Source organism: Rhipicephalus microplus, chromosome 9 (assembly GCF_043290135.1).
Source record: "Rhipicephalus microplus isolate Deutch F79 chromosome 9, USDA_Rmic, whole genome shotgun sequence".
In the NCBI taxonomy this organism is placed as follows: domain Eukaryota; kingdom Metazoa; phylum Arthropoda; class Arachnida; order Ixodida; family Ixodidae; genus Rhipicephalus; species Rhipicephalus microplus.
In genome coordinates, this window is record NC_134708.1 from 41,707,330 (window position 1) to 41,719,226 (window position 11,897).

Consider the following 11,897-nt stretch of genomic DNA (forward strand, 5'->3'; position numbering starts at 1 on the left):
TAAGGGACACTGCTTTAAGTCTCGCGGCATTATCACAACCCAGCAATTCCATGCAAGCTGCTATCAAAAAAGAACAAACAATGCTCAACTGACCAACCAGCATGTCCGTCTCCCCTGCCCGATCAAACATCACCAGACAGAAGTTCTCGCAAGAAAAACTGTGCGGACAAGAGTGTTACACCGACGAGGCACGATGGCAGCTCACAAAAAAATAATCAATTACAACGGGTTAACAACATCACCACAAAAGTGGGCTCGTAAATCACGTGAACAATCAAGACGATCTCATGAAAGGTCGTGAGACATTATTAAATATAGAGAGTTTGTAGGCGTCCATTACGGCTTACCTAGTAGCCGGGTTTAGGTTATGCCTGCAGTCAGCCAAAGAAAAAAAGCAGAGAGGTGCGTAACTGCCTACACGTCCATAATGGAACGAAGACTGGACGTGCAGACCAGAAAGATCAGACTACGCTCAGGAAGTTGAGAATCTTTGGCAGGAGGTTCGGCAGAAGGGCGAAAGATGGCGGGCCGCCGAGGCAAGCTCAACTGGTGGAAGACTTGTGTTCTTGCAACTGGTGCGCTTCTGATCGCTGCTTGACGTCCTCTTTCGAAGAGAGGAACAACAGCGGGAACATGCCCAGAATGCAGCCCAGGAAGACGCCAACAGCCCTTCCCTGTGAAGGTGAATTGGCCAGTGTGGGCACTTTACTTTCTTTTCATAAACTCATGTGCCATTTTTAGATATGGTCAACCTGTACCGACTTGCCCAATTTCTTGGTAACCTGGTGATGTAGGTGTTCAAGGTTTTTTTATTGTTGCTGTTAGGTTGTAATTGTCACTACAGCTTGTTTTCCTGGCATGGGCACAACACAACATTGCAGACATTTACAGTTGGCTAAGATATCAGAACTCCCTAAGACATTAAAGCTGTCCAAGACAACGCTGAAGCTCTAGCTGTAGCCACTAATTGCAGCGAAGCGGCAGATACTGACGACTGTCCAACTACGGTGATTTTTCTAGGTCAACGAATCTAAGCAAAATTCGCGCGCGGTTTAGCCAACACTTTGATGGTACGACGTGCCAATTTCAGTTCATTGTGGGCTTGCGTGCGAAGTGTGGTAAGTGGTGTTGAGCTTTGGTAGCACACTATAATTACCTGAACAGTCACGAAACACTCTGAGCTATTGACATTTTGTCTCAATATTAGTGTTTTAGCTGGCAGTACTGGTTTACTTCACGGAACTTGTGGTAACACCATACCGGCTGAAGAATGCCCATGCATGAAAATTACGGTAATGTGCTTAGCGTGCACATTTCCGTTACCATACAGAAACACTTTTTGTAATGTATAAAGGGCGCAGAGTCACCAGGCCTAGCATGTATTGTATTATTTATTACATTATTACTTATTATGTTATTACTAACGTATATTTGTTATATCTTCTTGCATGGTGCGAGTGCGACTCATCAGACTATTAATAAACTATACAAAAACATGATTCTTCCAGTTGTCCAAAAGGAACTTTACGAAATTTGTACCAAAAATTGCTGTTTACAAGAAATGAATCGGGCCTAAATACTTGCAGGGTTTTGTGAATTTTATTCACAATTTTCTACAACGAAGGCATATTTTTGCCAGCCGTGCAAGTATTGCATAGACTGTGCAATGAATATTTTGATGAACTGATGCTTTTTTGTTATAGCAAGATTATCTTTCTGTTGGTACCACAGCCACTGCATATAATACAGACTTTTTCAATGCTTTTAGACATGTGTTACATTTATCAACTTTCTAACTTTTGTTTTCTACTTTTTTTGTTACAGATCAGCTATTTATTCCTATAAAATGTCAGCAGCGCTGAATACGGCGTGTACAGAAAGCTCCATCATATTGTATCTAATGTGGTTACAAAGAACTACTGCTGGGTCGCTGAGAACAATTTTTCATTTAAAAGCCTGCAAATGTGCTGCTGGTTCTGCTTTGTGAGCATTGACGAAAAACAAATAAATTTGTTTCTTGCTTTGGCTTTTATAGGCATCATTCTCATGACTTTTTTGTTATGTAGACTTCACCATGCTGCGATATTTTGGTTGCCGTTCTTTAGAAAATGTTTTACTAGTACCAGGATATTGCACATACTGCATCACGGATGTTTGTTTGGAAACTTGACCTTCACATACAATTTTTTTTTTCAGTTTATACTAAAGTATTTACTCGATTCTACCGCGCCCTCGATTGTAACGCGCACCCGATTTCCACCGCGAAAAAAAAAAAAGAAACGTAAGACATCGATTGCAACGCGCACCCATTTTTCTCGCTGGCCCGCACGATCACACCACTCGAAAAAACGACTCCTTTCGGGAGCGTCTTCCATTTAAATATGAGGTACGGGCGAAGCTTGTGCCCATCTGACGTGTAACAGAGCATTGTTGTCACTGTAGTTTTACCGTGGACCGATGTCAGCACGCGAACTTGCTTCGCCTCCTACTTCTCAACGGTTGTGGTGCCAGGCATGTCGAAGTAAAGAGGCGTCTGATCGGCATTCCCGGTTTGCCCAAGCAGGTAGCCGTTGTTGTGCCGCAAGTTTAGGACGAACCTCTGAAAACTGTGAAGCTTTTCATCGTACTCCTCCGCAAAAGTTTTCGCATATGCATGTTCCCCTTCGGAGGGAAAAGCCTTTCCTCTTCATAAAGTTAGTTAGCCAGCACCTGCTCGCTTTAAACTGGCTCCGCATTAGACCTTTTTCTAAGACTAATATCATAGCCCGCACTTGGAACAGTTCTGTCGCCACGGGCCGCTGTGCCGCTCGCTGCTCAAGCACATACTCGCCGAGCAGCTCTTTAATTTGCGGAAACCGACCCTGCTGTGGTCCACTGAAGCCTTTGCGTGAAGCTTTGCTGTCGACAATCTTCTGTTTTTGTTTCCGCCGGTCCCGCACGCACGTTTCGGGAACTCCGAACGACCGCGATGCGGCCCGATTTCCGTCCGTTTCTGCACACGCGATGACTTTTCTTTTAAAAGCGGCATCGTGGTGCACTCGAGTATTTGGAGTCGGCCCTTCCACGCCGTCGATGCTAATGCACTACTAGATGACGAACTCCTCAGCACACGTACGAAGTGCCGCACATGGGAAACACATAGGCAGAAATGGCCGACGCGCCATGCCGACGCACGTAGGGGGCGGCCATTTTGGATTTGCCGATGGATTGACCGTAATTTGGATTGGATTGACCTTAATTTTTTTGTTCATACTCGATTCTAACGCGCATGCGATTTATGAGCTCGCTTAACCGGAAAAAAGGTGCGCGTTAGATTCGAGTAATTACGGTATATGCTGCCTCCTTGAAAAAAGCCCACTTTTGCCATCTAGAGCAAGATTGAGCATTGAAACAGTTTCACTGCCACCATATCTTCACCACTTCAATGTTATATCATCTTATTTTCTGTTCTATCAGCTTCCCGATTTTTGGGAGCTGAGAACCAGAGCACATAACCAATTTCATTGTTTAACAGTCAGCTTCACGGCTAAACAGCAGGACTGCCAATAATGAGCATTGAAATAAAATAAAGCATTGACAACAGCAGTTACACGAGAAAAATAACCTTCGTAAACAAAGGTGCATTGACTACCTCAGTAACCTTTATGAATATAAAGGTACATACATACAAGAAAAATACAAGGGCACTAAACAGTGCTTCTGCACCAATGCTGCTTCCATTGTACTCTCAGAAAAAAATTACCTTTTTTCATTTGAGAGAATATATGTTCTGGAAAAGGGTGCAAGGATGGATGGATTTTTAAAAACTTGTTTTTCTTCATTTCTTTTGTATTGATGGAGTTCTTGCATGACTATGCACGCTACTTCAGTAACAAAAATGCATCATGCAGTCCAATAACACTTCCCATCTGTGCAGGTGTTGTCAATCTCATAATCATGCATAACCAGTTAGCTTCCCAACAAATGTTCCTGCTGTGTGCTTTGCTAAAAATTGGTGAGAGCGATTGCCTAAGAGACGGCCTAATAAAGAAAAGAACCTCGAGTTTTTTTCTCTTATTTTGCAGATGAGACATACCCCGTTTAACAAAACTGACATAGCTGTTTCAGATGTAACAAAAGGATGGCTCATGTTTGCTTCAGATCAAGAGGGTGCACCTATGCAAAGAAGGCTGCCACTATGATAGACGACTCCGAAAGGAGCCCAAGCAACGCTTCAGAATCGCAAGAGTTCAGGAAAGAATGAAAAAAATGGCATATTGTCTTGTATAATGAGTTAAATAAACCTGAAGCACCAGAAATATTTGCCTTGTTACTTTCCGAGTTGGGGGGGGGGGAGGCGAAAATCTAGAATAAAGTAACTGATCATCAAATAGTAGCCAAGACAAAAAACTAAAATAAATGTGCCAGAAATTGCATAGCCCAATCTGCTTGCCTCCCATGCCAAGAACATGGTTGGCTATTGCATGGTATTCCAGCACAGTGCCAACCATGGTAAGGGGTGTTTACAATAATTTTCCAAGCATGGCCTTCCTTTGCTTGGCCAATGGTAGGCTTGTCACACTTCCCAAACACATACTTCCCTTGACCAATAACTTTCCAAGCATGGACAGCTTGGCCACTGATGATTTGTCATGCTCGGCCCAAGCAAATTTTGCTGGTAGGGGTGTGGCTCTTGAGACGGGGTCATCTTTCCCCTGAGCATCTGATTTTCACCGCTTTCGCAGCTTTCATACCCTGTGCTGGCTGCGAGACCGACATGCCTTGCACGGTTTCTGGTTTCTGCTGCTTACGTCACACGAAAACAGGACTGCTCGGTTGGGTTTCGGTTTTCAAGTTGTGCTTTTTGCTTATTTAAAACTATCGTCAATTTGAGTATTTCTATCAGGACCATGACAGGGGTGTCTCAGGAACATAATAGCACCATTACTTTGACATTGCCAAAATATTGCCAGAGTTGGCCTTAAAAGCATGTAATGGATTTTACTGAGCTTTCAACTACATAACTAGTATGCTTATTGGTGTCAAATCATGGTTATTGGTGTCAAATCATTGGTTGTGCAAAAAATACCAGAAGAAAAAAGCCACGACAACAAACTGTTTGTATTATCATGACCTTGTTTCTAATGTTTTTACCCGACTTCTATATTGTGTACGTGTTTGAAAACCATATGCTTATTATTGTTAAAATAATCCCTGCCAACTAGCTCAGCATGCTCTTATTCAAAACACTTAATGATTTCTTTGATTCTCATATGGCAAGAACACCACTAGAAGGAGTTTTGAACTAATGTAGACAATCTCAGCCATTTATGGATTTCTATCTCATGCTTCCAAGGTTATAGCTCACGGATTTGCTGAGGTTCCTTGAGAGAACCTAATCGCATTCACGAGTTAAGCTGTACATAGTTGCCACTGATGAGCTTTGCCTCTTAAAAGAGCTGCAACTTTTAGTGAGACATCTGTAATGCAACTGCACTTGGACTCCTATTTAGCTCCTATAGTTGCTAGCCTCCTCGTTAGGTGAGATAGCAATGCAATCTTTTTGAAAAACTTCTAGTCCCAGGTTTAAACACTGGACTAAAGCAACCTTTTCAACAACTAGAAAGTTTTGCAGGCATGGGAAAAAGAAATTTGAGGCAGCATGCCTGGCATCTACAAGCAAATCTCCTCTGAAGCTGCTACATCATCAGGCCAAGATCCGAATTCCCAGCACGCTGCTTTTTCATTTTTGATAGCTGACCTTCAAAAATGTCACGCAACGCTCTCTTCTAGTTTTTTTTTTCCTAGCATGTTTCCGAAAAATCCTTTCATATTTCCTTTGTAGTTTCAAAATAAATGGATGACAGTCTCTTTTTTTCCCCTTTTATATTCAAAAGTGTGAACGTGAGGATCACTTTCACAGTGCATACTGATTCATGCACTGGAGTATACTGGTGGCACTGGTACGGCACCACAGCATACTGGCGTCGGTGCGTCATTACTCACAATGTTGGCACTCCATCGAGTGGCAGCCATCTCTAGTTGAGCAGGGCTCAAGTTTGGAGCCTGGAGACCAATCCTGACTGCCAGCTTCTCCACATACCAAGCAGACCTGAAAGGGTGAAGAACAACATCTTCTGTTTATTAACAATGCAACATGCGCAGCTCCCCACTTAGAAAGCTTTACCTGATTCACCGTAACCACAAGTGAGAATAAACACAAATTGCTTTCGCATTACCTCCTTAGCATAAGTTTACTGTTTAAGAATTACTCCCACGTAAACCTGGTGACGAAAGTGTCAAAAGTTAACTGAACACAAACTCCACTGAAAATACGCCCGTCTGCTCTGTTGATTCAAGACACTTCTGGGTGAGTCGGCATATCTTTCAATTACAGGCTATGTTCTATAGAGAAATCCAGTTTTCTCACAGGAACCGAACCCTACAGTTTAGTGAATCAGTGTACATGTCTACTCGGAGCATTTTCACTTATTTGGGCCGGTTGGCACGTGCCTATAGAAAAAGAGAAAAAGCGCGAATCACAGGACAGAGACAGGCAGAGCTTAGTCAGTCTTCAGTCCTGTTGTGCTGTGGTTCACATTGTTTTCTGTTTCCTATAGACACGTATTCGCATGCACCTGCAACCACATGTGAGGCATTTATTTTGCTACACAGAATATTTTAAAATCACCTTAGACAAATAGCTGAGTTATAGGTAGAGTCCTTGAGCTGGATTGATCAAAGAGGAAAACATGACATGAAAGAAAAAGTGAAGTGCACAACCAAATAACCAAGAAGATCGAAATGATTAAACGTCTAAACGGTCACATTTCAGCATATACTAGTAGTTGTCAAGTGTAGTCCAATAGCTAATAAGGCATGTTCATTTGGAACGGTTCTTGACGAAGCAGATAAATGTCACAAGATTCTCATCATTTCAGTTGTTCAGATATGGCACCAAGACAAAGATATCTATGAAGAACTGCATAACAAACTTACCCAATTCCAGCAGCATCTGATATGGCATTGCCCAGGCCAGCAGCTGTAATGAAAGTTTTACTGTTCAGTGAAGCGACCAAGCTGCAAATGTACAAAATGCTGAAAAGCCTGTATTTAACTGATTGTAACATATAACTGAGAAGGATTTCCCACATCCTTGCCGGTTGTTAAGCGATAACATCATCCGAAAGCCGCACATTTAGCTACACTGTCTAGAAACATTAAGACGGATCTACAGCATACCCAGCTGAGTCGTCTCTTGCACGCTTGTTAAGGTATGGTCACGCTAGCAGCCGGAAATGGGTACGTCATGCTGCACATTGGCACCTACCCACAAACACAAGCTTGACAAAAGCGTCATTGCATGGCAGCGTGATAAAATCTCGCATACTCTCGTAATGCGCGAGTGACACCGAGAGCGAGTGTCATCTTCTGTTTGTGAGCCATGCTTTTGTTGAACTCTGAGATGCCTACATTGAAATCTCAGCACAAAGAGATGTTGGAAGCCTATTTGCAATGGCTGCAAAGCCACCACAACCAGGGTTAAATTTCGATGAAACAGTCAGCTTCATCTGATGTGAAATGCAACTTAATACAGGCAATGTCCACTCACTCTTTTGTTTAGCAATTAACAATGGCTATTGGGAAATAGTGCAAAATTGTGGTGGCCTCATTTAAGCGGTCTACACGGATGCAACACTACTTCAACTCAAGCCAAACGATGACACTTAATTATCCGCTGCCTGTAATAATAATGATAAAGAAAGTAGGCAAACGTCAGTACCTGCCATTGTTGAGATGCCAAGTCCAATGCCAATGGTGGTGTCAATGTAGTCACCCTGCACAAAGACGAAAAAGAAAAGTGCCTGTGTTAGAATCACACGAAGCCATAACACACACACATAGAAGAGTCTGATAAATGCACTGATAGTAGCGCATGAAGAAGGGTTGACATCGACCAACTTAGGCCTCTTTAGTGTTTTGCAGACAATAGCATTGTCTATATAAGTGGAATCTTATGATTTTTTTTTCAGGAATCGAAAAATAAAATGTACAATGCAAAAATCATATTAATCAAAGAGTTTAAACAGAAAAGAAACACATACATACTCGACCAGCAACTAACTTCAATGAAGCAACATTGAAGCAGCTGGCCGATTCGCACCCTGCACTAGCTGTCTTCTTTTCAAATACCAGGAGTAAATTTCTCTAAAAAGTAAAAAAAAAGCTGCAGTTTGCTCACTCAGCTCCATTTTCGCGACAAAGTGTTCAAGTGTCCACACGACGATGTCCAAGTGTTCGAATGCAAAGCTTGGTGTTCACGGTGATATTTTTCACTGCAAAAACAAACCTACTGCATATTCAGAGGCTCTGCAAAGTGCCGACTGTGGTTTGTTGGAACACAGTGTGGGCTAATATGCCAAATAAGTGCAGGATTTCTAGATATATTGGTTATGATTCACCTTTATGGTCAAATTATCCAATTTTGGGCAAAAATATTAAATGCATAAAAATGTGCTATTTTGAAAAGTGTTGGCCAGGAATAAAAAGAAAATCATATAATGCGAAAAAACACTTTATGCAGAATCGTGCCAGCAAGATTTCACTGTACTAGCTTATGATATACATGCTCATTTACATATGCCTACTAATGAATGGATCAACTGCACCATAATCCTATGTGTTTTGAAATAGGACTCAAGTATTGGATTGCACTTTCATTAGGATATTTGTCACTCAATCAAAACAAGGTAAGACAGTTGGCCCCGTATCTGCATGCTTCACAGCAAAGGACGTCGAAAGATGATGGTGTTCTGTCTGGAAACGCTGCATGAGATATGGACACCGTCTGGCAGTAATGCCAAGAAACGAAAATTTTCTAAAATGCAGAGCACCTTGTCGTTTTAGCAAATCGTAAGAAACACCCGCTTTTTCATTTATCCGGCTCTTTTTGTGATCTGAACACACCTCACTATAAGAGCTCCAACCACCATCGATGTCAGCAGAGTGACGACAGGGACCATACAATAGCTTCTTATGAATGGCTAGGTAGGTGTTGGGTGAAAGCAAAGAATAACAGCTACCACCAGTGGTACCTGTCTCCCAAGTTGACTCCATTGCTTGTTATTGTAATAGCAATAAGTATTTATGCATTTTAAAACTAAAGTACAACACACTACATAGTACTCGTGTGTTGATATTGCACCCAGATATGCATAATATTTGCTTTTTGATTGACAATGTTCACTAGTATGAACGCAACCAGGAGATCAAGACAGATAGTTGCTCAGCAAGAGGGGTTGACCTTTCGCTCTGGTGGCTGAATCGAGCGACAGAAAGAAAGACAAACACAACACAGACCAAAACTTCTGTGTCGAAGTATCCCAAGAAAGACTATCGTCTTTAATGAAATGGGGCGCTTTGCAGACAGGGCGGTACCTACCGCCACGATCATGATGAAGTTGTCGAGAAACCCAAAGCCCACGAACGGCAAGGCATTGTGGATGGCCATTAACCGCAGCTGTTCACCAGTGGGTGTCGTTGCTTGCCCATCTGTGATCCAGCACGAAGTGACAAAATAGCAGTCAGTGACAGCGGAGCACCACAGACTTGTAGGATAAGAAGTGGGTCGGGCCTCTATAAAAAAGCGCTCAACTAAATTCTCGTGTTGTCCTTCCCCAACGTTTCGATATACACCGATCTCTCCATTTTTCGGAATGGGTACTGGTCTATCGCACCTTTCTCTGCAATTGATAAAGCAGCAGTCACACATTCTGCATTGCACTGTTTTTGCAGTGCTGCTAGCGAAAGTTGCATGATACATAGAATACAGTACAGAAAAGCTATGGTGTTTTCTACGACGAGGCTTTTCCATCATACTGAAGTCCAGACCATATCATTTCAAACACAAAGAAATGCACATGAATATTCCTGAATAGAGTTAATATACTGTGCGAAAAATAGATGTACCAATTGCAAGTTGTCAACACCTAAATAATCTTTGTGAACACTAACGAGTTAAACACAATGTAGATAACAAACTCTAAGTATACGAAAAGTAGAAAATGGGGATTGGCTGCTTTATTACGGGTGCGTTGGAAAAGACACGTCGCCCCAGATCTGACTGCAGTTCCAAGACACTGTTCATGTTACTATATATAGACTCAAGAAAAGCGACCAACTTGCGCGTAAAGCCATAAATAAGCAACATAAAGCCCTCTGATGATGTGATAAGGAAACCGTGGTAGGGCGACATCATCATCTGCCAATCTTTCGAGTCGGAACCGCCGGCTGTGTCCGCAGTTATCTAAGATTCAATAAAACGCCGATAAGCATTCGCACGATTCATGCCAATGTACATTACCTTCACTCGGCTCGCCATAAAAACTCAATGCCCGAGAAAAACTGCTTAAAGTCGCGTTAACTCGGGTTCATTGCAGAGAAAACTAGCTACCCGAAAGCAGAGTGTACTACCGAAATAGAACTTGATACTAGCACAACGATGTCGTGTGAATACGATTTCCTTCTACCGCTTTACTTCCTATTCCCGTCATCGTGTAGCGTATTCCTTAAGTTATACCAACTTCGCGTACAGCAGCGGTTGAAGACAAACAATTAAAAATGGCAACGAAGTAACTGCATAAAGTTTCGCATCACGTGCAAGCAACTGAGTCGCGCGCAGGCGAACGCGGTAATCGAAACCACCCGTCAGTTTCACGGTCACGACCTGGAGCAACAATTTAGGGTTGCACGACACGTTACAATATTCCCACTACATCCATATACGAACACCAAGGCCGGAAGAGTTCTTGAGAAACAACCAAAAGCAACAACGCACGTCGATACGAACAATTCGCCAGAGAACACCTGTTGCGAGGCGTTTTATTTTCTCCGCGCGTGCACATACAAGTAGGCACGCAGCACAAGACCTTGTGCTTACGCAGAAACTTACCTTTTTCGGTTTTATCGACGTGCGCCGTCAGCTCTTCCATGAGAATCTTCCTCTCCTCGGGCTTGAGCCTCACGATCAAGTCCTGGGCGCGCTGCTTTGTGAGAATGATTTCGTGCGTTCCCGTGTGTTTTCCGACGCCTTTGCTGTACGCGGACACGCAGAACGATCGCAGCAGTGACAGGTGTACGTTTCTGGGCAGGTGAAGGCGCTTGAACGCGCCCGAAAATTGCAACCCCGCCAGCCTGCGAGCCATCGCAGATGCTGTAGCAGCTGACGGAAGCAGGCTGGCAGCCATGATTGTAGCGAGGCGACGCCTGTCGCGGCGCCCGGGTGAACCGAAACTTAACGCCGCGAGCCGAAAATTGCGACTGCGGTAAATTAAAATACGAAATTACGGTGTTTCACGAATCAAAACCACAATACAATCAAGAGGCATGCTTGTACTCTGGGAAAGGGAGCCTGCGTCGAGGCTCAAAACCCGTGCTTGAATTCACATCTCCCGACACGTTCCCAGCAAATAAGAGACACATTCCCAACAAATGGGACTCCTGTAACTCTTCGCTAGAATGACAGACTGGGCGTGTTGGTTTAGCATATTCAAAGTGTAAAACGACGACGACGACAAGCGGATGTCTTTCCGATAACTGTATGTAGCCCTCGCATCCCACAGCAACACTTACAAGGTCACGTACTTAGCCCCAGAACACACGAGGTCTTACGTGCCAAAAGCACGGTACGATTACGAGGCATGTGGTGTTCTTTAACGTGCAAGCACATTGCATACCTCGAGAACAACTTTATTACGAGTCGGGGACAAATATCCCCGAAATTCACAAAAATCGTCTCGAATTGGATTAGATTGGTCTAGAAGCAGGCCTAAAGTACTATGTATCGGCATTTTCAACAGCTACGGCATAGTCTAACCTGCAAAATAATTTTATAGCAACGGCCTCAATAAATTTTTTAG

The 11,897-nt window shown here is 43.1% G+C and overlaps 1 protein-coding gene across 1 annotated transcript; it reads right to left on the bottom strand.

Moving 5' to 3' along the window:
- Positions 1 to 256: 256 nt before the first annotated feature.
- Positions 257 to 11,259, bottom strand: LOC119163750 (transmembrane protein 65). Its single transcript, XM_037415817.2, has 6 exons — positions 10,931 to 11,259; positions 9,422 to 9,531; positions 7,763 to 7,817; positions 6,979 to 7,021; positions 5,986 to 6,091; positions 257 to 674 (listed from the first exon to the last, which is right to left on the bottom strand). Exons 1-6 carry the CDS (start codon positions 11,223 to 11,225, stop codon positions 543 to 545), a joined length of 741 nt encoding a protein of 246 aa, XP_037271714.2. The 5' UTR covers positions 11,226 to 11,259; the 3' UTR covers positions 257 to 542.
- Positions 11,260 to 11,897: the final 638 nt, after the last annotated feature.

What these genes read in the sequence shown, in the direction of transcription:
- LOC119163750 (XM_037415817.2), bottom strand. Translation starts at nt 11,225, where the DNA reads ATGGCTGCCAGCCTGCTTCCGTCAGCTGCTACAGCATCTGCGATGGCT. An exon ending in TCAGATGCTGCTGGAATTGG is followed by an intron (nt 6,092 to 6,978) that starts GTAAGTTTGTTA and finishes TCACCCTTTCAG; the next exon opens with GTCTGCTTGGTATGTGGAGA. An exon ending in CTCGATGGAGTGCCAACATT is followed by an intron (nt 675 to 5,985) that starts GTGAGTAATGAC and finishes TCACCTTCACAG; the next exon opens with GGAAGGGCTGTTGGCGTCTT.